Genomic DNA, 21,364 nt, shown 5'->3' on the forward strand with positions numbered 1-21,364 from the left:
TGGTGAACACAGGGCAGCTCTCATCCTGAGTCACCTTCACATCCCTATCCGGTGGGAACCCAAAAAGTAAGATTCTTTCCCAGCCCTGTTACACAGATTGCTTGCACAGACCACCCATCTCCAGAGAGGGAACTCACAGAGACCAACAGGGTACTGAATTACAGACTGTAGCAACATGCAAAACCCCTTAACTTCTACTTTAAATCCTTTTTACCCGTGTGGCCAGGGCTTGGGCAGAAGTTCTATAGAGAACACACAGAAAAAGACAGGCTTCAATAAACACGCAACAAGGAGCTCAAGAACATCAAAGCCACAGTTTAAGTTCAAACGATGTCCGAAGGGTCTTTACTTTTGACTTTTGATTTCATTTTTGATTTCTTGTTGCCATTGCTCAGATGAACACCCTTCTTGATCAAAGAAAGTAATTGCCTTCACTGAGTAGAGATCTCACTGTGTGCAACGGAGGGCAAAATGGTCTTTCTCAAATCAGTTCTAAATAAGGCATACGAGGCTTGCACGTTATTGACATAAAACCACTGACACACAAGTTTGCTTAGTCTACAAACAAGACAATTCTTTTAAACTGTTAACTCAAATATTTTAGCTTGGGCTCCAAGTCAAACCGGACCCTTTACTTCCTTCCGCACGTCATCCATAGCCACGCCGCCGCCCAAACAAAGCCTTCATCTATCCTCACCCAGCATCACCCACTGAAATCTGGCCTCACTTGGCTGCAGCATCCCTTGTGCCCACATGAGATGCAAGAAGGTAATCCACGTAATGGAGCTTTCTCCTTGATGTGCAGCCCATACGTGAAAGCTTGAGTTGTTTCAGAGCAGCAGCTTATCTTGGGAAGCATTTGCACGGTCAGCTATCACAAAGAAATCCCCTTACCCCAGTGACTGCTGGCATACCGTGATGTCGCTAACCACGCAGAGCCACCCACTCGGCCACCAGCAGGGAAAATAATGGCCCTGGAAGAAATCAGCTCATCAATTTGCTAGGATATTTTCACTCCTACCTCCTGTTTTTATTGCCTGCTGCATAAAAACGTGCTCCTCGGCTGGCAAATTTCCCTCAAGAAAGGTCTTTTTTTTTTTCCTTTGGTATGCTTGCAGCTCATTGTGCCACATCATTCATTAAGCTTTTTCAGAAAATTACTATTTTCTTCCTAACAATCAAGTCACTTAATCATCTGATTTGACATGTTTAACAGCATATATTTCACTGTTCCTAGATATCTAAGTAATTTATGCCAAAAACGCAGATCTGCTACACTGAAATGTAACTGTATTCCAGCTTTAGCATTACATTGGGTAAACAATCTTGCCTAAATTTATAACAACATTTCACAGAAAACTGACACAAGCGGCATTACATTTTCACTGAGCATATGAAGATAATTCCTTGGCAGCGGCCTCCTGCGTGGGAACTCCTCTCTCCACCATTCAGCTTTCCAAAAATCCTACACAGCTCTGCTGCACGGGGCTCAGAAATCCCTCACGCTATCCGTTGTTTAATAAATACCACCAGCCAATTAAAAAATAATAACAATAACAGCACAGAAAACAAAAGCAGCATTGCCAAGCAGCTGGAGGGAGAACATGTCTCTGATGACAAAAACTAATTTTTAATGCTGACTCGCTCGCAGAGCTGTCTTGTGTTTAAATAAAGGCACATGCGCAAGCGTAACATATAGGTTCATCTTTAGTACAGCTTACACCGAGAAAAAGATAAATTGAAACCTTCCACGATTGAACTACTCCATTTAAAATTAGTTTTGGACCAAGCACAAACTTACCAGCTTCTCATTTTCTAAAATATTTTCCAAGGGGGGTGGGGACAGAGCAGAGTGCTAATGAAAGAAGAGAAAGCACCAAACCCTACAGCCATCCCTGAAGGCTCATTCCCCATGCCTAGGACTTTGACCAAAGTCCTCTCCTTGAAATCACAACCACAGAGGTTCAGAAATCAATGCTGCAGAGAAGACTCCAGGCTATGTTCCCAACTACCAGCCAACAAATGGCTTCTTCAGCACATGGAGAAGCGAATCACCTTGCACCCCGCACCCTCCCCAGTCTAACTAGAAGCGATGGGGCTGGTCAGCCATCCCTGACTTCTCAGACTTTAGCTCCTTCCCCCTTCAAAACAAGCCCAATGCTCACCGCACGGGCACCGTCCATGGAGAAGTAATCAATATATCAAGCAGAAATCATCACAAAACTCTTCCAGTTGATCCAACTTGACATTGAGCTAAACAGCGCAGAAGAAGATGAAAGATTTTTCCTTCCCTTTAAATTACAGGCTTTTCAAGCTATTAAGTTTTGTTTATGCAAGGCTTAGTAATTAATGACTTAACATCCCCTTCCCATCCCCTATCACCGACACCCATCTGTTTCCCCCCCACACCATTTCCTGCAGGTGAACATCACTTCTCCTTGGAGCAGCATGCATCCATGCACCTGACTGTTTCATGCTTGGTGCACTGAGTTATGCAGAGGGCAAATAAAATGGTACTTTTTGTAGCATTTGGGATTACGGTGACTCGAAGAATGAGGCTTGCCCAGAGTGGAATTGGTGAGGTTGGAACACAGTTTACAGAGTCCAAATTAGAGTCCCTGAGAGTAAAGCTTTGAGCTGGGAATGCATCTCAGTGACTGCAGAAAGCTCACCTGTCCCAGAGAGACAAAACCACAGGGTGTTCTCCCCAGCACTATGCCAAGGACAAAGTGCATCTACAAGCAAGCTAAATAGTGACACTGGCACATGTACATGCCAGAAAGCACCCACTTTTCATCATCTGTTGTGACACTTCTTTGCTGAGGCACCCTGTAACTGTACTGCCATCACATTGTATTTCCAAGTCCTTACCTTCACTACAGCAAAAGATGGAGTGATATGCACCAACTCAAACCTGCATAGTGTGGAAGGAAGGGGGATTCACCTTTTTAATGGTGCTGCCTTTTGACAAGAAAAATTCACCTTCCCATCCCCCAATTCTTTTCCAATCGAAGTGTTTAGGGTTTTTGTCAAGATCAAATAAAGAAAAAAGCATTATTCTTTCTGAAGGAAGGTAGTGAAAAAGTCCAGAACACCTCTGCCCTCTAACTCCATGGCAAAACTTCTGCCATTGCCCTGCTGATACAAGCTCCCCACTTGAAAGTTTCCTGCCTTCCTTTTTCCATGCTGTTCTCGTGATCAGCACGAGAAGCTGTTACAGCCCTGACAACTGAGCAGTGATGATACAAATTTATGAGATGCCGGGTTCTGGATCGGCACCAAAAAAAGTTAGTATGAAAATCCCATTTCAATACACCAAGAGTAAGCCTGTAGAACGGCGATGCCAGGTTTTAATTTCACTAGCAATCCTCTTTGTTGCCATTGTCGACAAAATATGACTCGTGCCAGGATTCGAGGGCCAGAAAAACGTACCTGTAGAAGCCAGCTAAGTGCATGCAGAGGCTCGGCAAGCCCACACACAGCTGCGAGCAACAGCACCCCAAGCCAGCCAGGTATTTTGGAAACACGCACCGTGCAAATAAACAAACATATCACCTGAAGGCAAACACTGGCAGCTACCCTGCAGCACAGAAAGAACTGCAAAAAGATCCATTGGTGCTGACTGGCAGCACTTGGCTCTAGTTTACAGAGCTGCAGCTTCAGGTCTCTGAGGTGGACAAGCCTGAAATCCTGAGTGGTGGGTGACAGCTGTCGTGCTGGGCTGGCTCCTCTGGGCTTACCCATGTGCCATGTTGGGAACCCACCAACACACGCAGGGTTTAAGATGGAGAGGAAATCCTTCTGACCTACAGATCCTGAAGGAAGACAAGACCATTACTAACATCACTGATTATTTCTGCAGGACCGTCTTTCAACTATTCCAAAAATGAAAACATTCTTATCTTCTCTCTGACATTCACTTCTTCAAGCCTACAGGTTGGGCTTGGCATCCCCTTAAGCATCATACGCAACCTATTGATTCACCTTTTTAATGGTGCTGCCTTTCGACAAGAAAAATTCACCTTCCCATCCCCCAATTCTTTTCCAATCGAAGTGTTTAGGGTTTTTGTCAAGATCAAAAAAAGAAAAAAGCATTATTCTTGCAACCTTGGAGTAGGGCTTAACTAGAAAATGGCATTGCTCTATGCTGTCACAGCGTGAATCAAACTAAGTGCAGCCTTCACATAGCTAAGAGGAAAAGCAATCACATTATTTAGGCACGCTAATGCATAAACATCTCAACAATGGTCTTGGTAACTGTGCTCAAATAGCAGATGTATATATTCAAGCTTTCCACCCTTTATTTTCACGTAACTGTCAAGGACCACATCCTCAGTGCAGACTGCTGCAAAAACAACATGACTTATCAGCTCTAGCATCCAAATATAAGTTGGCTGAGGACAAGGGGAGGAAAAAGGTGGTGAGCACATTACTTCTGGGCCGTGCAAGAGCCCGGCTTGCGGCCCAAAGGAAGGCAGCCCACAGCTCCCAGCCACCCAAGCAGCAGCAGCCATGCAACCCTCTTCTTCCTCTGGGTGCCCAGGGAAGGGGAGGCTGAACCTAAGTTTTCATACACACCCATATTTCTAATTAGAAAGATGACTAGGAAGGCTTTCTTCTGATGACTAACTAGGAACTGGGAATTTGGTTCATGATTTCATTCTATACATTTTTTTTCCCTACCTGCTGTACATCTGCTGGCCTTTTTTTGGCCCCTTCCCTAAAACAGACAGCCTCGGAATGAACAAACGACCTTTATTTCATGAAATCTTTCATGCAATGCTAGCCTGGTATGTTTTAAAACACGGGTTCTCAAATGCTGGCAATCCTGCAGGAAAGCCAGAGATCAGCAAAAGATAGCCACCACTAATGTGTCATACTCTCCAGCATCACTGTATATCAGCGTACTATCACGGGATAAACAAGGAACAAACTTCAGCAACACTGCAAGAGAGACACTGAGTGTGCCCAGAGCTGTGCGGGCTCTGGAGCACAAGTGTGATGGGGAGCTGCTGAGGGAATGGGATGTGTCAGCGTGGAGAAGGGGAGCTCAAGGAAGACTTCACTGCTCTCCAGCTGCCTGAAAGGAGGCTGTGGTGAGGTGGGGTCGGCCTCTCCTCCCAGGTAACAGCAGTAGGATGGCCAAACTAGCAAAACTTATTAAAAGCTCAATTGATGACAAGAAAGCAAACAATTGGCTCACACAACCCCAAAACACGCTGCTGCAGTATTTAGCACCCAAGATGACTTTTATAGAGTTCATGCACAAAGAAACATCGGCACACAAGTCTAATTTTTGAAATCACCAAAGCCACATGTGAGCTTCTGGTTAGCTTTGTGTCCTGTCTGCACAGGGGTTCATGGCAGCCCTGACGTTCAGCAGTGTTTCTACCTGTTCTGAACCTGCACACACAAGCATTAAAAGCATTTGCTCAAGGCTGGCACTGGGAGCTGGCTGTACAACCAACCAGCAGGAGGAACACAAAAACCCAAATCCATTTCAGGCTCTAAAGGTAGGCAGTGAAATTCCTCAAGCTGTAGGAGAATTAGCGTAACATTCACCTCACAACCCTTCCATATATTTTAATACTAGCAAACTTTAGTGCAACAATTGGCAATAAATCAGTAACGAGCGGGAGTTCCAAATTAAACCTTCATCGTATTATAAGCGAAAAGAAGGAGAAAAAAGAAGTGGGGAAGGAAAAAAAAAAAAGCAGTTGTTAAATGGAAATGGCCTTCTGACCAGAAGAGTCCTCTTGCATGGGTTGTAGGGAACAGCAGTGAAGCAGAATAAAAGCCAGGGCAAGGCCAGGCTGGATGTGGCCCTGGGCAACCTGATCCAGTACTTGATTAGTGGCTGGCAACCCTGCCTTGGCAGGGGGTTGGAACCTGATGATCCTTGTGGCAGACGCTACAAAAGAGGCACTCCCAAAAACGAGAAAGATATGGGATAACGTCAGGCTTCGAAGAGAGAAGGAAGGATGGAAGGACAGAAGGAAGGATGGAATGCAGAAAGTGTCTCTTAAATGGCTCCCAAAGAGCCCACTTATGGAACAAATTTGTGACAGATGCACACACCTTCTCACTAAAGGGGCTAAAGAAAAGAACTGGATACTGTGAGAAAGGATTCACACAACACATGTGCCATCAGATCCCAGGCAAGGTCTGCCAGCATTAAAACTGAAGCGGCTTTCTGCCCAGAGATGACTTCCCTCCCAGGTTCCAAAAGGACTTGGGTTTTGTTTCATTAGGTGTGAACATCAGCTTATGCATGAGAAAACTGCCCCTTTCTCAGGCCAGCCCTTTCCACGCAGGCAGGCGTCCCTTCCAGCAGGCAGGCAGAGCTCAGCAACCTAAGAATAGTCCCATTTTTGCCATGGAAATAATTGAAAATTTTGACCAAAAGAACAGGAAAAGTTACACCTTACGCTCTTGCATTGCTTCTCCAGCTGATACTACTAAAACACTTTTTACTTTTACCCTCAGAAAGTTGCACACGTGCCTCATCGGGGAGCTACCATCGAAGCCATCACAGCAAGGAAAGGAGGTTTCAAAACGAAGCCATTAATTGCCCTCGGCACACGTCACTGCCAGGCCAGTGAAATTACCTTCCAATACTCAGCAATGACCAAGTTCACGGGAGAGTTTCAATAAATACACTCTTCCCCCACCCACTCTTGATGTGCAAACAAACAAATGACTCCGTGAGCCTATTTCAGGGCTTGTATTTATTCGCTTTGTCCCCAAAACTGAGCTATTATCTGCTGTGTTTACTGCGACCACGCAGTATTATTGGTAAACTACACACCACCCTTACCAAGTGGATCAGAACCCCTCACCAACACTCAAGTCCGACACAAAAATTGTATCCTGAAGTTTCAAACCATCCACTCAGAAAGCAAATATTTGCTGTAAATAAAACGCACAGAGCTTCGCTGGATTTTATAGCTGCATGAGCAACCACTGACGCTAGACCAAGCTAACGAGCACGTGCATCCCAATTGCAGCTGACTGCACGGCATTCGTATGTCTCCACTTAGCAACATATCACAGTCCGTGCTTTATAAAAAGATTTACACATACAAAACACTCGTATAGCAGCCAGACATAAAACCAGGATGTAATCAAATCTCCGCTGTTTTATGTTTAAATCTCTCAGGACTTAAATCCACAAAACTGAACGTGAGTAATTGCAGCTATTTTCTAATAGAGACCACGTGCTGCCAGAGTGGAGTATGCAAGCTTTCAATAGCTCCGCATAATGTTTTTGGAGGTATTTCTACTTCAAATAAGCAATCCAGCTCAGCAGAGATAAACACGCGCACACATCGGTGACCTTATTTAAACAATGCTCCGATTATTGCGATAAATCTCATTGCCAAATCTAAATATAGGCTTTTAAGATGAGAAAACCCCCCAAACCAACGACGGCGGTGTTTTAGAATGTGATGGCCTTCTCCTATTTACTGTTTACCTCATTACCCAAATGCCTGTGCAGCTGCAGGAGCGCGGGGCCCTGCAAGGCAGGGGGGTTGCTGGCTGCCAGGCCCGGCGCGATCCGCACATGCGATGCTCCCAGTGCACTTGGGGCAATTTCAAAACTTGCATCACGCCTCGGGTATGCATGTATTCTGCTTCCCACAGACAGCCCGAGTCCTGACACAAGGCAGATAGGCACCGCAGCACTGAGTCACAGCTACAGAAACAGGCTTTTTTTTTTTTTTTTTTTTTAAAAATGAAGGCATGGGAAAAAAAAAAAAAAATAATCCCATTCAAAAACCCTTCTGAGTTTCAGACTTCGGGTGTCCGAGCAGGAAATGAGGGGAGGAGGGGGAACGAGGGGAAAAGGAGAAAGTTCTTTGAGTCAGGGTTGTATTTTTGGAATATTACTAGTTGTGTTTTGTCGTTGCGCTGAAGAAATTAAGCCTGTGTGAATTAATGCAGCATTATCTTTTCCAGTTTTTTTTTTTTTTTTTTTTTTTTTTTAAGCCCATGCTATGGCATTAACCTAATCTCGTGCTCAGAGCACGCTCCCTCCCCTCACCATGGATAGCAGATAGTTTTCCATCACAGATACCCCTGGCTGTAGCACATATCCAGCCACACGCTCCTGTTTCACCTTCTTTCCCCAAAGCACATGGAAATGCACATGCCAGCAAGTAGAACTTGACCTCATTCATGCTGGGAAACAAAAATCTATGAATCTTAGACATGAAACCTGAAGGCTTGCTTTTTTTGAAGCCTACTCAAGTACGCAGTTCATAACCATAATGTATGGGAAGGAGCAGCACTGAAGTGCTTTTCTTCCTTACTAAAAATACTCCCAACTTGAAGTACCTTTGCCCTTCTTGATCTATTGATATTTACACAAATAAAGCTCGATCTTGCTGGGCAGAACGAGGCTAGAGAGAAATCTTTGCCTGCTATTCCCTGCTCTGTTAGAGTTCATAAAAGTTAGGTAGCGTGTTTATTCCTGTTGTTTCAGAGCAAGTTAAAACTAACTCACGTTGTTACGACTTTTACAAGCTTCTCTCCACAGCTGTCATTGCTCAGCTTGTTGTCAAACCCTTCTTTTATCCCCTTTCTCCACCCCTCACGCAGCCCAAGCCAAAACCATTTGCAGCTTCCCTCACTAGATGCAAGTCGCCACGCGTGGATCAATTATGCAGCACTACAACGACTTCCAGCAAAGAAATCATTTGGGGAGAAACAAACAAAAAAAAAACCGCAAAGAAACCATATGGAGCTCAATTTATTTATAAATATCTTCAAAAAGCAGCCTGGAAACGTCCCACCTGGGCGGGTGATGCGCACTGACATGACAGGGAGCAGCAAGGGAAGAGGCCGGGAGAACAAGGACTTTTTTTGTTGTCAAGTTTTGTTTTCTCCTTCCCTAAAAAACAAGAACAGCCAGGAAATCCTCCCAGTATGGTATTCCCACCACTGCCATGTCAGATTAAATACAAGGCCTTCGCTTCCTGTCCCCTCCTCATTTTGTAGCAGGATGATGCCAATGTCAGATCTCACAGGAATGCCACAAATAGAGATGAAGCCCTAGATCAGCTTGGCACAAGCTTGGCTATACTGCCTGGACAGCACACAGCTTCCTATCCCAGTTTAACACATCCTTTTTATTTTTAAGCAGAGGAAAACTCTGCTTGGGCCATGGGCTCAGTGAGGCACCTCCACACAGGGCCCTGTGGCCACCACCACAGCCTAAGGCACGGGGTGAGCACCGTCCTACATTTGTGAGCATCATAAAGCACAACCTAACTGGTCACAAGTGTCTCATGGAGGATACAGAGAACAAAAGAATCATAATAGTTGGGAAAGACCTCTAAGATCCCCAAGCCCAACTTATCCCTACCATGTCCACTGACCACATCACCACAGCTCTGTAACACCTCCAGGGACAGTGCCTCACTGCCCTGAGAAATTTTTCCTAATACCCAACCTGAACTTTCCCCAGCACAACTTGAGGCTAACCTCTCTTGACCTACCACTGTTACCCAGGAGCAGAGGCCGACCCCAACCCACCACAGCCTCCTTTCAGGCAGCTGGAGAGCAATGAGGTCTCCCCTGAGCTCCCCTTCTCCACACTGACCCATCCCATTCCCCCAGCAGCTCCCCATCACACCTGTGCTCCAGACCCTGCACAGTTCTGTGCCCCTCTCTGGACATCCTCAGAACTTAATCTTTGCTCTGTAAATGAGCTGCCTCTTGCTCACTCTTCCAAACTGCAGCCAGCCTTGATGCCAGCTGTCCCCATCTCACCACACTCATCTCTGAAACCCCCATTAACTGACCTGCCGCAGAAATACCAGGGTCAGCAGGAGCAGGAAAGCAACTGTCTCTTGCACATGGCATTAGTGAGACCTCCCCTTGAGTGCTGTGTTCAGTTATGGGTCCCGCACCACAAGAAGGACACTGAGCTGCCAGAACACATTCCGAGAAGAGCAACAAGGTTGGTGAAGGGACTGGAAAACAAGACTTACAGGTAGTGGCTGAGGGAACTGAGGCTGTGTAGTCTGGAGGAGAGGAGGCTGAGGAGAGACCTCACTGCAGCTACAGTCAGCATCACTCCTCTCCCTGCTCACAGAGGCTGTGGAGAAGGGACTGTGGCTAAGCACACAGAGAAGTTGCCTCTCCAAGCCATGCCCTGCTCTTCTGTCCTCCTGCACTCAGCTACACCAATGGGTTGGCACCTGGTTTCTGCTGGTGGCACTGGACTGAGACACAGCTTCGGGCTCAGGGAGAAGTTACATGGTTTTACCATCATGCAGTTGGCACGAATTCCATCAACACAGACCAGAAATCACCCTTCTATATAAACACATAGAGAAAAAAGGACAACTGAAACCAAAACAGAATCCAGTTCCCCTCATCTAAAAAACCATCAGGCCAACCAAGTCCTTTTATTTTGTCAGCAGTTTAAAAAAAAAAAAAAAGTGAAAAAGCCTGACAGAAGAAAACTGGGTATTACTATTGAATAAACAGTGTAACAGAGGAGGAAAAAAAAAAACACAACATCAGGGATAAATCAGTGCTTATCTTCTTAAAATATAAACCCCTCAAGGAACATAATTTCCTGCAATTAAAAATCAGAAGACAATCCTCAAGATAATCCTTGACAAATCACCTTAAGAGTTTAATAAGGCTTGGGCTGCTTTGTTGAATTTTTTTTATTTTTATTTTTTACTATGTGTATTAGTGTTTTAACCAAACCCGCCAAACCTTCTTCTCAGCTTCTCGCTTACAACTGATGCACATAAGAGCTTGAATAGGATGTGTTGAGGACCAGTTTGTTCCTAGCATCAGAGTTAGCTCTCTCAACAAAAAGCTTCAGAACATTCACTTATTTCACTAGCAAGAGGACTCCGGTCACAGCTTGTTATATTTGTAACTTCACTGAATTTCTGCGAAGAGCGATGGATTCGCCTACCAAACACAGCAAGGTCACCAAGTGAAGTCAAGGGTCTTGCCATCAGAGCTTGGGACTCAGGCTCTAACAGATCTCCTCCATCCCACTATCCAAAAAGTGAGGTTGACTTGACTTATCAACAATAAATTCTTGATACCAAAGTTGTAACATGATGCAAAGCACATCAATGACTTGCAGAGCAGCAAGGTCTCGGGCTGCAGCAAGTGAGGGTTTGCTCAAATGCAACAGCTGTAGGTACAGAAATAAAGGAAAAAAAAGCTGCTTACCTTCAGAAGAGCTCAGGCATTCAGGAACCTTCAGTGAGATACTCTTGCCTTCACTGCCAACCCTTAAATGAGCCCTGGGAAGGGGAGGATCCTGGCTCCAGCCCTTACTCATGGGCATTGCTTGCACCTGAGCTCCCCTAGGTTGGCCCTGCCTTCCCACCAGGTGCTCCATCACGGCTTTGGGCCATGACTCAGCATTTCCACTATTAAATTGCTTCAAAACAGCAAATTATGCTCTCTATATTTATAATCCTGCAGTAAATACACCATCGATTCAATGCTCAGGACAGGTTCTATTTTTTAAATTTAAAATAACCCTGATACACTTGTTAGAATAACATTTTAAATCTAACAAGCTCTCTTTTGAGTTTCCTTGTCTTTCCTTTCCGGGACACTATTTCCCATGCACATAAGATCTGAGCTCTTTTTTTTCTGTATTTTATTACTTTGTTCCATGCACAGAAAGATCCTCACCAACCAGCCAAGAAGTGCGTGTTCCCAAAGGCAGATAACAGGGTTCACTATGTACTCATAAGACTTCCCACACCTTCCCCCCAAAACCCAAACCATCTTGTAAGCTTTTGTTGGGTCTGAACGAAGCATGATTCATCTGTTCACATTTGCTGCCAAATCATCGAGAAACGCTCAGAGCTTTGCATGTATGTCCAATTTAGTGCGTCTTGGTGGTCTGGGTGGAAATTAGGGTGGTGAGGAGCTGGCACTGCTGCCCAGAGCTGTGGGTGCCCCATCCCTGGAGGTGCCCCAGGCCACAGATGGGCCCTGGGCAGCCTGAGCTGTGGGGCAGCCAGCCCATGGCAAGGGCAGACTGGGGGGCCTTGGGGTTCCTTCCAACCCAACCATATTATGATTCCATGAAATTCAGGTACAAATATTTGCAAAACTGCAACGCGGAGCTGGGCGCAAGAGGGTTTACTAAGACTGTCTCCTCCAGGAAAAGCCAACTTTGTGTTGTAAAGCATCCGAAATGCTTTATTCACACCAGGTCCTTGCACCCTGCAGAAGCTCTGGCTGTAAGGCTGTCTGGGTGGGAGCTTTTTAAACCTTTCAGTTCAGTGACTGAGGGTTTGCACACCCACCATTTAGGAAGGCTCATCAGAGGCACCCGTACCACAGGTGGGAAAGCACAAACACCTCTTAAACTGATTTTGTTACCAAAATCAGTCCGCGGTGGAATTTCAAACCTACAAAAGGTTTTGCAGAAATAGAACAAGATTTCTACAGAGATGATTGCACAACAATTCCTTACTCAGAATCTCATTATCACATCCACTGGAAAAAAAAGTTCACTTTCCCATCTGCCCTCTGTCCCTCTACCTACTGATTTTCTTCTGCCACTTTTCCCCTCTCCCCTCTGCTCTTCCCACGTAACAGCCATCAAATGCAATCGATAGATGGATCAAACCAAGGGGCCTTTTCTGTTGCATTCGCCGCATTTTTCACAGCTGAACAGCTCATATCCATTCCATTCCAATCCATAGGGAATTTGAGATTATGTATTGCTGAAATTAACCGGAGCATTCACCCATATGCCTCTTTGATTTCAGCCCATTTTTAAAGGTCCTCCTTACGATCCCAGCTGCAGACTATCAAATGAATTATAATTCAATAGATACCACAAAGCAAAAAAAAAATACAAGCAGCCTAGTCTAACACTGATTGGCATTTTCTCTTTTTAACACCTTTTAAAGCTAGCAATGAAAGCAATATAAAAAGGAGAGCATCGGCTCCTTTACCATTAAGACCTCCACATTTGGCACTGCGTCGTTAAGGGAATTTCTGAGTGAACCAGAAGGTGGTAACTTCGGGGTAATTCTGGCAAGGCAAAAAACACCCTGCTCTCACATCCTTTTTCTATTATTAAATGCGATACAATAGGATTCCCACTAAAATAACTGAAGCCAATTGCCACAAACTGTACTACTGGGAAAATTAAGCGGAATGAAAACCAATGAGGCAACACAAAAGAGATTAGCGGCGCGCGACGCAATTTCTCACAAAAGAAAATGAGGGAATGAACTTGTATTTAAAGCTCAGAACTGCAGAGCCATGAAACGGGGCACACAGTACAGAGGAAGGGGAAGAGGAGAAGAGGAAGAAGCAGAGGTACTTATTATCTCTGCTCCTAACTGCAGGGATTCCAAGCGCAGTGCGAGCAGCAAGGACATTCAGCCGCAGCTTTACCGTTGTCACCATTACCTGGCCGTGCCAATTGGACCATTTCTGTAGAGCTCACGAAATCTGACAGCTAGAAAGCTGCAATTTCACACGAGTGGTTATTTCTGAGCCCTTGCTCAGGAAAAAAAAGCTGAATTTAGCTCAGGGAAAAGCCTCGCCACTGCCCGCGATTGTCCCAGAAATTAATTGGCAATGTCAAAAGATTCAGACCGGCACTTTAATGCTTTAAAGACAAGAGGCACAAGCAGGAAATTAATCACTGACGTATGTTTGTATTTTTGACTTGCCTAATTATAACTTTCCGCCCCAAAGCAACTTTCAGTATTAACTCAAAGTTTAAATTTCCTCTTCCTTCTACCTCAGCTACCCCTTCATTTGCTCTCTTCTCTCAGGCCCTACTAGGATTGGAAACCTCATTTTCAAAACGAACTCCCTCCCTTGCTGTTATCTGATAGCAACCCCCAGGACTGCAAATTTAATCATGGTAACAGCCAAAAACCTCGACACGGGAACCTGAACGCTCGGAGCATTTACACCACTGGCAAGAGTTGGCGTTTATTCACATGGAGGTAGCAGCGGAGAGCTGCTGTGGGGAAGGGGAAAGAGCCACAAGACACACTTGGTGTTATAAACATCCTTCAAACTTTAGGAGGAGAGCACTGGAAGATTCAGGAAGCTGAACCAAGAAATAGCTGCTTTGTGACAGCACCTCGGTTATATGTAGTGAGGAGCAGATACAGAGGTACATGTGGTACTTGACACAGGATGTTTCTGTTAGTAAATATGCTCAGCAGCACGCTCAACTGAACGGCAGCATAAATGTCACTGCACTCAGGTGATGAAATGAAGGCTGAAGCTCACCTGGCCATGGGGTTGTGATACAGCAACTTTGTGCGTATTGCCTTTAAAATCTGCACTATTTCATGTACGGCTACTTGCTGTAAATGCCCCCGATTTATTATCTTCGGCATTCTCAGATGAAAGAGGTTCCTTGTACCTGAAAATCCCTCTGAAGTAGCAGACGTTTCCGTGCAACTATCATCACCCACCTGCCAAAGAAAGTCGCCTTATGATGGTGCAGCCATTAAGGCTGATGCTTTTCGCTATTTGAGAGCTTTGATGTGACAACTTTAACTCTCCTTGAACGCCTTCTTGCATCCAATGTCACCTGGCACAGCCTTCAGAGGAGAAGGCAGCACCCTTTGTAGTGATGCAGCTCAACTCACAGGTGTCATTGCACACATTAATTAAAAAGAAATATAGCCCATAGTTAGAAAACAAAGGATACTGCTTAGCTAAGGGCTTCTCTACAAACCTTTGTTACTTTGCTGTTGTTTAACGCTTTGGGTTTTCCATACCATTTGTCTTTTTATATTTCACAACGCAAACAACGATGTCAAAGAGCCCATTTCAGTTTACTTAAATGCCTCTTTGGCTCAGGCTCTTTTCACTTCACCTCAAATCCAATCAGTTTGCATTTTCTCCTGCTGTGGTAGACAAGCAGACAGCCAAATTAAACAGCATTTTAAAAGTAACAGGGATCTCAGGAAAGGAGAGAGAGTAACAACAGCATTTGCTAAGCAGGCAAAATGCCATTTGTCTTCTTTGACCTTCACTTGTTATAACCTTTCTCTTTCAAATAAAGACCCAAATCTTCCATGTTCAGTTCCACCATCGCCACACAAAGAGCTCAGGAGTTCTTTTCCACAACCAACCTTGAACATATTTACACAGATGGGTCAGTAAAAAAAGTTGAAGTAAAAGGAATACAGCTGCAGCTGAAATAACCAGAGTCCGTGGCTATCCTGTAGCCTCCAGACACAGGAACCAGACTGGCCCCAAGCACACACCTTCACACAGGGTGCCTGGATGTACGTGCCCTATCCAAGGTGTTTTCCCACAGGTACATCCCCCCCTGGAACCAGCTTCCAAGCAGCTGCACTTTGTATCATTCCCAGCATCCCAAACTTCCTAACATCCTGGGCCTATTTTAAAAACGCATTTAACACACATCCCCGCAGTGTAAATAATGAGATTTAAGTCTAAGGAGCCTCTCCAGGGACTCTGAAATGATGCAGAAAGTTACCCAGCTGATGTTTATTACATGTTTCCCCATTGGCAACGTTTCTGTCATCAAAGAATTGCTCTTTTAAACATCGATGGGCTACAACTTCTCTGAAGAAATCCATGCAAGGTAAATGTTTGCTCTTGTCATTTAATAGCCGCTGGACTTCTCTACAGAGACAGCTCTCTAAATTAATTCTCAACAGCCTTTTTGTCAAGGGAGATTTCACCTGCAATCATTCTGGTCTCCTTCTCTCTGAAACAAGGAAAGAAATCCATTTATTATTTTAATTCTGGTTCTTTTTGCAAAGGTTGGTTAATTTACTCCCAGTCCCAGGTTATTTATCGTGAGATCAGAGAGATCTCTGCTTTAGTTCTCCATATTTGGTGCCACCTCTGTCAAAATGTAATCAAAGGAGATTACTCAGCTTCAGATGACAACTCTGCTTTTGCTAGAGGCAGGACATTTGTGGTTTCTAAGAAGCCGTGAGTAAATGAAGAGAGACAAGTAGATTTGGGCTAGAAGGGAATTCCGGTTTCCAACAAAATCTCCTTCCCAGCAAAATCCAAGGCAGTGCTTGGCACGTCCAGCCCTCCACTTCTATTCAAGAGATTCTGCTTACAACAGTGCCTACATCGTCCCCTCCACCATGAACACCAAACAAACTGCTGCTTGGTGAGAGAATAACAGCAGTGAGTAATTCACACAGAAGCCCAGTTTTCCAAGAATAACCATTCACCGGGGCTCATACATTGACAAAATGGGCGCCTGCACACACCTGATGGCACCGGGCTCAGCTTGTGACCTCCTACCCTCATTGCAGGGCAGTCTCCCTGCTGGGGGGGCTGTTCTGGTTTCCCATACCTCACCCCAACGGGCTTCAATCACTGCACAGATTTCTACCCTGTTACAGAGGGATTCCCTTGGATACACGGAGGTAGAAATCGTTGTCTGCTGTGGCAGTTTATGGTGTTTGCTTTGCACCGTGTGAAGAAAGGACACCTACACCAGACAAGACACGCATCCAACAATAAATTCCCGAGCCGGTCTCTTAAAAACACTCACTAGCTCCACATATAATCAAGCACCATAATTATTCTAATTTGCACAATTAAGAGTTGAACAAACACTGTAAATGTAAATGAAGAACCCCAGGCACAGGCTGCTGCTGCTGCTACCGGAATATTTTAAAATCCCAAATACACAGTGATTTCTGTACCAACGCAACAGCAGAGCAATTTGCTGAAACCCAGTCAGCAACAAATGAAAACCCTCAAATAAAAAGCCACCCCACGTCCACGGACAGCTGCTGTCACAGAGCCAAAAGCCAAGGCAGAAATCCTGGGCAGGCTGAGGAATGGGTTAGGAATGAGTCTGCCCAGTGGCCGGCACGTTCCTCTCATCACCTCACTCTCCATAGACAAAGTTCTTGAGGTTTCCAAGTAGCCATCTCACACTGGAAATGGGAGACGAATGTAACAACAAAACCCAGAAGCTCTCTGCCTGCTTCTGCGTTTCTTCTTGTAGGCACCTACAAGAATGCTTTCTACTCACTTATCTTTTCCATCAAGCAAGAGGTTTCTCCTACTCACCGCTCCACGTCTTTGTCTGCACTAGCATCTTCCTCACCAGGCTCGCCATACCGGAATTTTTACCCGTTGTTGTCTAAACCTGCTCCGAACCAAACCGGGTGGAAGAGCTTAAAAAACCCGCCAGCATCCAGCCCCTGCGTCCGCCCGCGCCGGTCCTGCTGCTGCTTCTGCGGACGCTGCACAGGCTCTGGATGGAGGAGCCTGCAAACTCCCTGCACACACACACACACACACGTGTGTGCACACGCACAGGAAGCTTGGAACTGAATCAGTGCTAAGCGGACCGACTTCCTTCTTCATGCTCCAGTATCTCTGGTGTAAACAAGCGGTGCACGTTAGCCAAGCGAAGCTGAAAAGTCCGGCAGGGAAGGACAAAAGCAGGGAGTGGCCCCGGCTAGAAGTAACTATTTTAAATACACAAACATCTTCCCGTCAGATTAAACCTAACTTTTACATCAGGCAAATTCTGAAGCCATTGTCGTGATAGAGTAACTCAAGACAAACAGGAGACACTGCTTCCTCGTCTGGAGAGCCTTCTCATTTCCAGTACAAAGCACCTTTTGAGCTGAGCACCGGTACAAAAAGCTTCACATCACTCCAGAAGGCAAAGAGGGAAAGGCAGATGCCAAAATGAGCCCCCAGGAAAGCACCACTGGCTCCAACCGGTGAACAGGGCAGTGACACTGAGCCCGGGTCCGCATCACGGCTGGTGGCTGGAAGTTCAGTTCTGACCCCACACCAGCCATCAGCAGCCACCCGCTCGCAGCAGCGATGGCAGATGCCAGCAGGAGCACGCAGGGATGAGGCAGGAGGCAATGCCATCCTCTCCAATGTTTAAAAGCAGCCTGCTTGTGCTTAGAGAGATCTCCCGCTCACCCGCACAGCTCCAGGCTCCTTCAGCCTTCAACTGGCTTGCAATGCTCTTTAACCTGAGGCAGCTCCCACCGCCGGCCACACACCACTACCACGCATAGCACAGCACCCAATCCTCTTGCACAGAGGAGCAAAACCACTGCACCAGCCCTCCAGCAAGTATCTCTGTGGGTAACGCTAATGAAATAATGCCTGACAGCGGTCTGATTTCTCAGACAAAACGACACGATGGCCAGCAAGGGGCTGAACAAAGAGAAAGCCAATGGCTTGGCAGTTCTCCTCTTCAAAATTATAAAAAGAGCCCTTCTGAAAGAGCTGCCACCTCATGCCTTTTCAGAGAGCTGTGTGCTATTTTTATTTTTCTACATGAGAACACTGTAATAAAAAGCTTTCTTCTGCCTAAGCTGGAACACTGAATATCTGCGACTATTCAACAAGTCTCCTTGCTATTGTCCTGCAGAGCTGCCTACTGAAAGGTCCTACAGTCCACCTCTTCCCATCCTGTCTTTCAGGGCAAACTGAATTCTCAAATCATGCCATGCGTGTAAAGTAAAATTAAACTGCTGCTATCCCCGAAGGCACAGAACGCAGGATTGAAGGAGCAGGGTCAGAAAAGACAGGCTCTTCCCTGCGTGTCATTTACGTGGGTCCTGTGGTCAACCTCCACCTCTAACATTCGGATTCAAAACCAATCGACCACCTCCAGCAATGAAACGAGAGCCCACATTTGGGCTCTCCATTCAATACACACCATGCTAGAGGGCAGTGCCTCGTTCCACAGCCCTGAGCACACCCTGGGACCTTGTAGGACCGTCCCCGATCCCTTGGGCAGCCCTTGAGGAGGTCCAGCTGCTCACCTTGCAATAACACCATGCAGGGAAAGCAGCACTTGGGCATTAAGAAATTCATGCAACAGCCTGCCCTCGTTTGGAAAAGAGATCTGTATGGAAGAAAATGAGAGGTTTGTGGAGTCCAATACAACTGGCTGCCTTAACGCAAGCGTTTTATGCGCACAACTACAAAAAGACATCCAGAATTTCATTGCTCAGATGGAAAGATAATGCTGGGACAGCACCACGCACAAATCATTCTTTCAGACGCGCCAGCCAAAAGAGGCTTCGCATTAACGCCCTCACCCCTGCCAAGTGCTGAAACAATTAGCACAGGAATATTAGCAGGGATTCCTCGGCAGGGTGATGCCGTTATCGGGGGAAATCTCAGGAGACACCACAAGACTCCACACAGACCGGCAGCAGCCTACAGAGCGACCGCTTTGGGTACCCAGGCAGCCCATGCTCCTCAGCCTGGTTCTGGAGGTGCAGGAACCACAACAAGCCCCAGGACGAGACAGTTTGGGAGCAGGGGGAAGAAAGCAGTGCTGCTTCCAGCAGCTGTGCTTTGAGAAGCCAAATTCCTCCTTGTCTTCATACAGGGAAAAATATGATAGCTGCTCCGCTGCTTCCGACACGCCATAAAGAAAAGAGAAATGGTCTTGGATGGGGTATTTAGCTGAGGTCACAGAAAAAGAACAGTCTGGCCGCTTGACCCCTTGAAGAAGCTTTTGGGATCAACTAACACCATCACGTGCAGAGATGGGAATGGGGAGAATGAAAAGCAGCACACAGGCTCCAGGTCAGCAAAAGCACTCTCAGCTTCTTCCACGCTCCTCTAGTGTTAGGGACTTCACCTGGCGCACACCAAATCCATCTGCGTCTTCTCCACTTTGGCGATGACAGCTGATTACAGCCCCTCGCTAGCTCCTGAAATGCAAGGAGCCATGCTGCCTCTTGTCCTCAGCCTGCCCAGGTTTATGGCTCTCCCGGCATCCAGGGCTTCTGGAGGATCTTGTAAGGGTTAACGCTTCAGTTTGAAGCTTTACGAGCAGCCCCCTGAATCTGGGCATCTCTCCTCTGACTGCCAAATGATTACAGAAAGAAAACCTGCTCCAGTAAAAACTTGCTCCTAACAAAAACCTGAAGGCCAACCATACTTTAACATCGTGTATCAAAGCTGTACTAAGAATGTTTTGCTTCAATCACAAATCCACTCAAAACCTCAGCATTACCCCTTTGTGCAGCTAGGATCCTAGGACACATGCTAAGTTTAGGATCTCATATCTACGATACACAGTTCCGAACCAAGAAACCAGGAGGGCGTTGTGATTTCAGGTCACATTTGAACTGAGGATCCACGAGCACCTCCAATGCTACTGGCTTCACCAAGAAGGAAGGACATCCTCTCCCCAGCCCTGAATACTCCTCCTTCCCCTTGCTCTTTAAAAAAAAGCAGACACCCAGCACGCTGACCCGATGTTTTCCATGCGTTTGCCCTCTGATAAGCACACAAATGCTTTCTGCTGGGCGTTTTCCCTGTTAACCTTCCTGAACAGCAACAGAAGAAAACAGAACCTAATGCAGTAGGTAATGAGACTAAATATAAGCAGTGAGTCAAGTCACTTTGTTTCTCGAGCACTCGGCTGAACGAGTCGCTTTAGAAGCTCACAGCTACTGTCCCTGTGCAGATCCCAGAAGCGCCGATCCCATCTCATTTTAGAAGCAAGACGCACTCCTGAAATCAGAATGATTACTGAAAACCTCATCACCGGTGGCCAAGCGATAGCGCTGCATTACTGCTGGTGTAAGCAAGGAGCAAGCAGGCACAGAAAGCACGCGGCGCATCCAGGAGATGGCTGTGGGTCCTTCAGGAGGGCTCTCAAGGTGGGTTTGGCATGGAAGCCCTTGGTCTCATCAGCTCGGTGGCCACGTACAGGGGTGTGGGGCATGCTGGTCCCCAACACAGCAATGGGAAAAGCCAGCCATCCCTGAAAGAACAGTGGCATGGGGACAAGAAGCCAGCGGGAGCCGCTTCCCGCGATGCACGAGGCGGAGGGAGGCTGCTTTTGAAACTGAGAAACACACACTTCTCAAAAAGGGAGAGATTAAATATCTAACAGCCGGGTCAATGGAGGAGATCAATGACGCGGTAATAGTTTTGATCGTTCTCAAAGTATTTACACAGTCTGTATTCAAAGGCTAGATTAAAAAGATGAAAGACTTGCTGGATTATTAAAAAAAATATATTCACATCCACATGCTCATTTCTAAAGTTTATCTCGACAGATATGCACTAGTTCCCCTCCTCCCACACCTGCAAAATGTCTCCAGCCTGGAAAAACTCTTCTAACTGAACCACACAACTTCTTCAGCCTCTTCAGAACCAGGTGTCTCCATGCAATAACCACAAATTGAGATAGCCAAGGAAAAGAGTACTGCGGCTGCGTGGCAGATTGCTAGAAATTTATTTGCAGAAAATCATTTGGGAGCAGAATTATACTGATTTCTATGCCCAAATGCCAACAGCAGCTCCATGTCTCTGGTTTGCTTTAGCTGAACCTGAAACACGGGCAAGTTATCAGTAACTGCAGGCACTA

At 46.0% G+C, this 21,364-nt stretch overlaps 1 protein-coding gene across 5 annotated transcripts in view; it reads right to left on the reverse strand.

Moving 5' to 3' along the window:
* RASAL2 (RAS protein activator like 2) overlaps positions 1 to 21,364 on the reverse strand; it is a 157,355-nt gene that overhangs the window by 109,506 nt on the left and 26,485 nt on the right. The window contains exon 1 of one of the 5 annotated variants that reach the window (XM_021405478.1): positions 17,062 to 17,287. The exons of 2 other annotated variants lie outside the window; for them this stretch is intronic. In XM_021405478.1, the coding sequence (XP_021261153.1) occupies positions 17,062 to 17,110 (49 nt within the window). In that variant the 5' untranslated portion in view covers positions 17,111 to 17,287. Of the gene's footprint in view, positions 1 to 11,208; positions 11,396 to 13,425; positions 13,463 to 17,061; positions 17,288 to 21,364 lie in introns of those variants that run through there. 2 more of the 5 variants (XM_021405479.1, XM_021405474.1) reach the window with 2 other exon arrangements.

Source organism: Numida meleagris, chromosome 7, assembly GCF_002078875.1.
Source record: "Numida meleagris isolate 19003 breed g44 Domestic line chromosome 7, NumMel1.0, whole genome shotgun sequence".
Lineage (NCBI taxonomy): Eukaryota > Metazoa > Chordata > Aves > Galliformes > Numididae > Numida > Numida meleagris.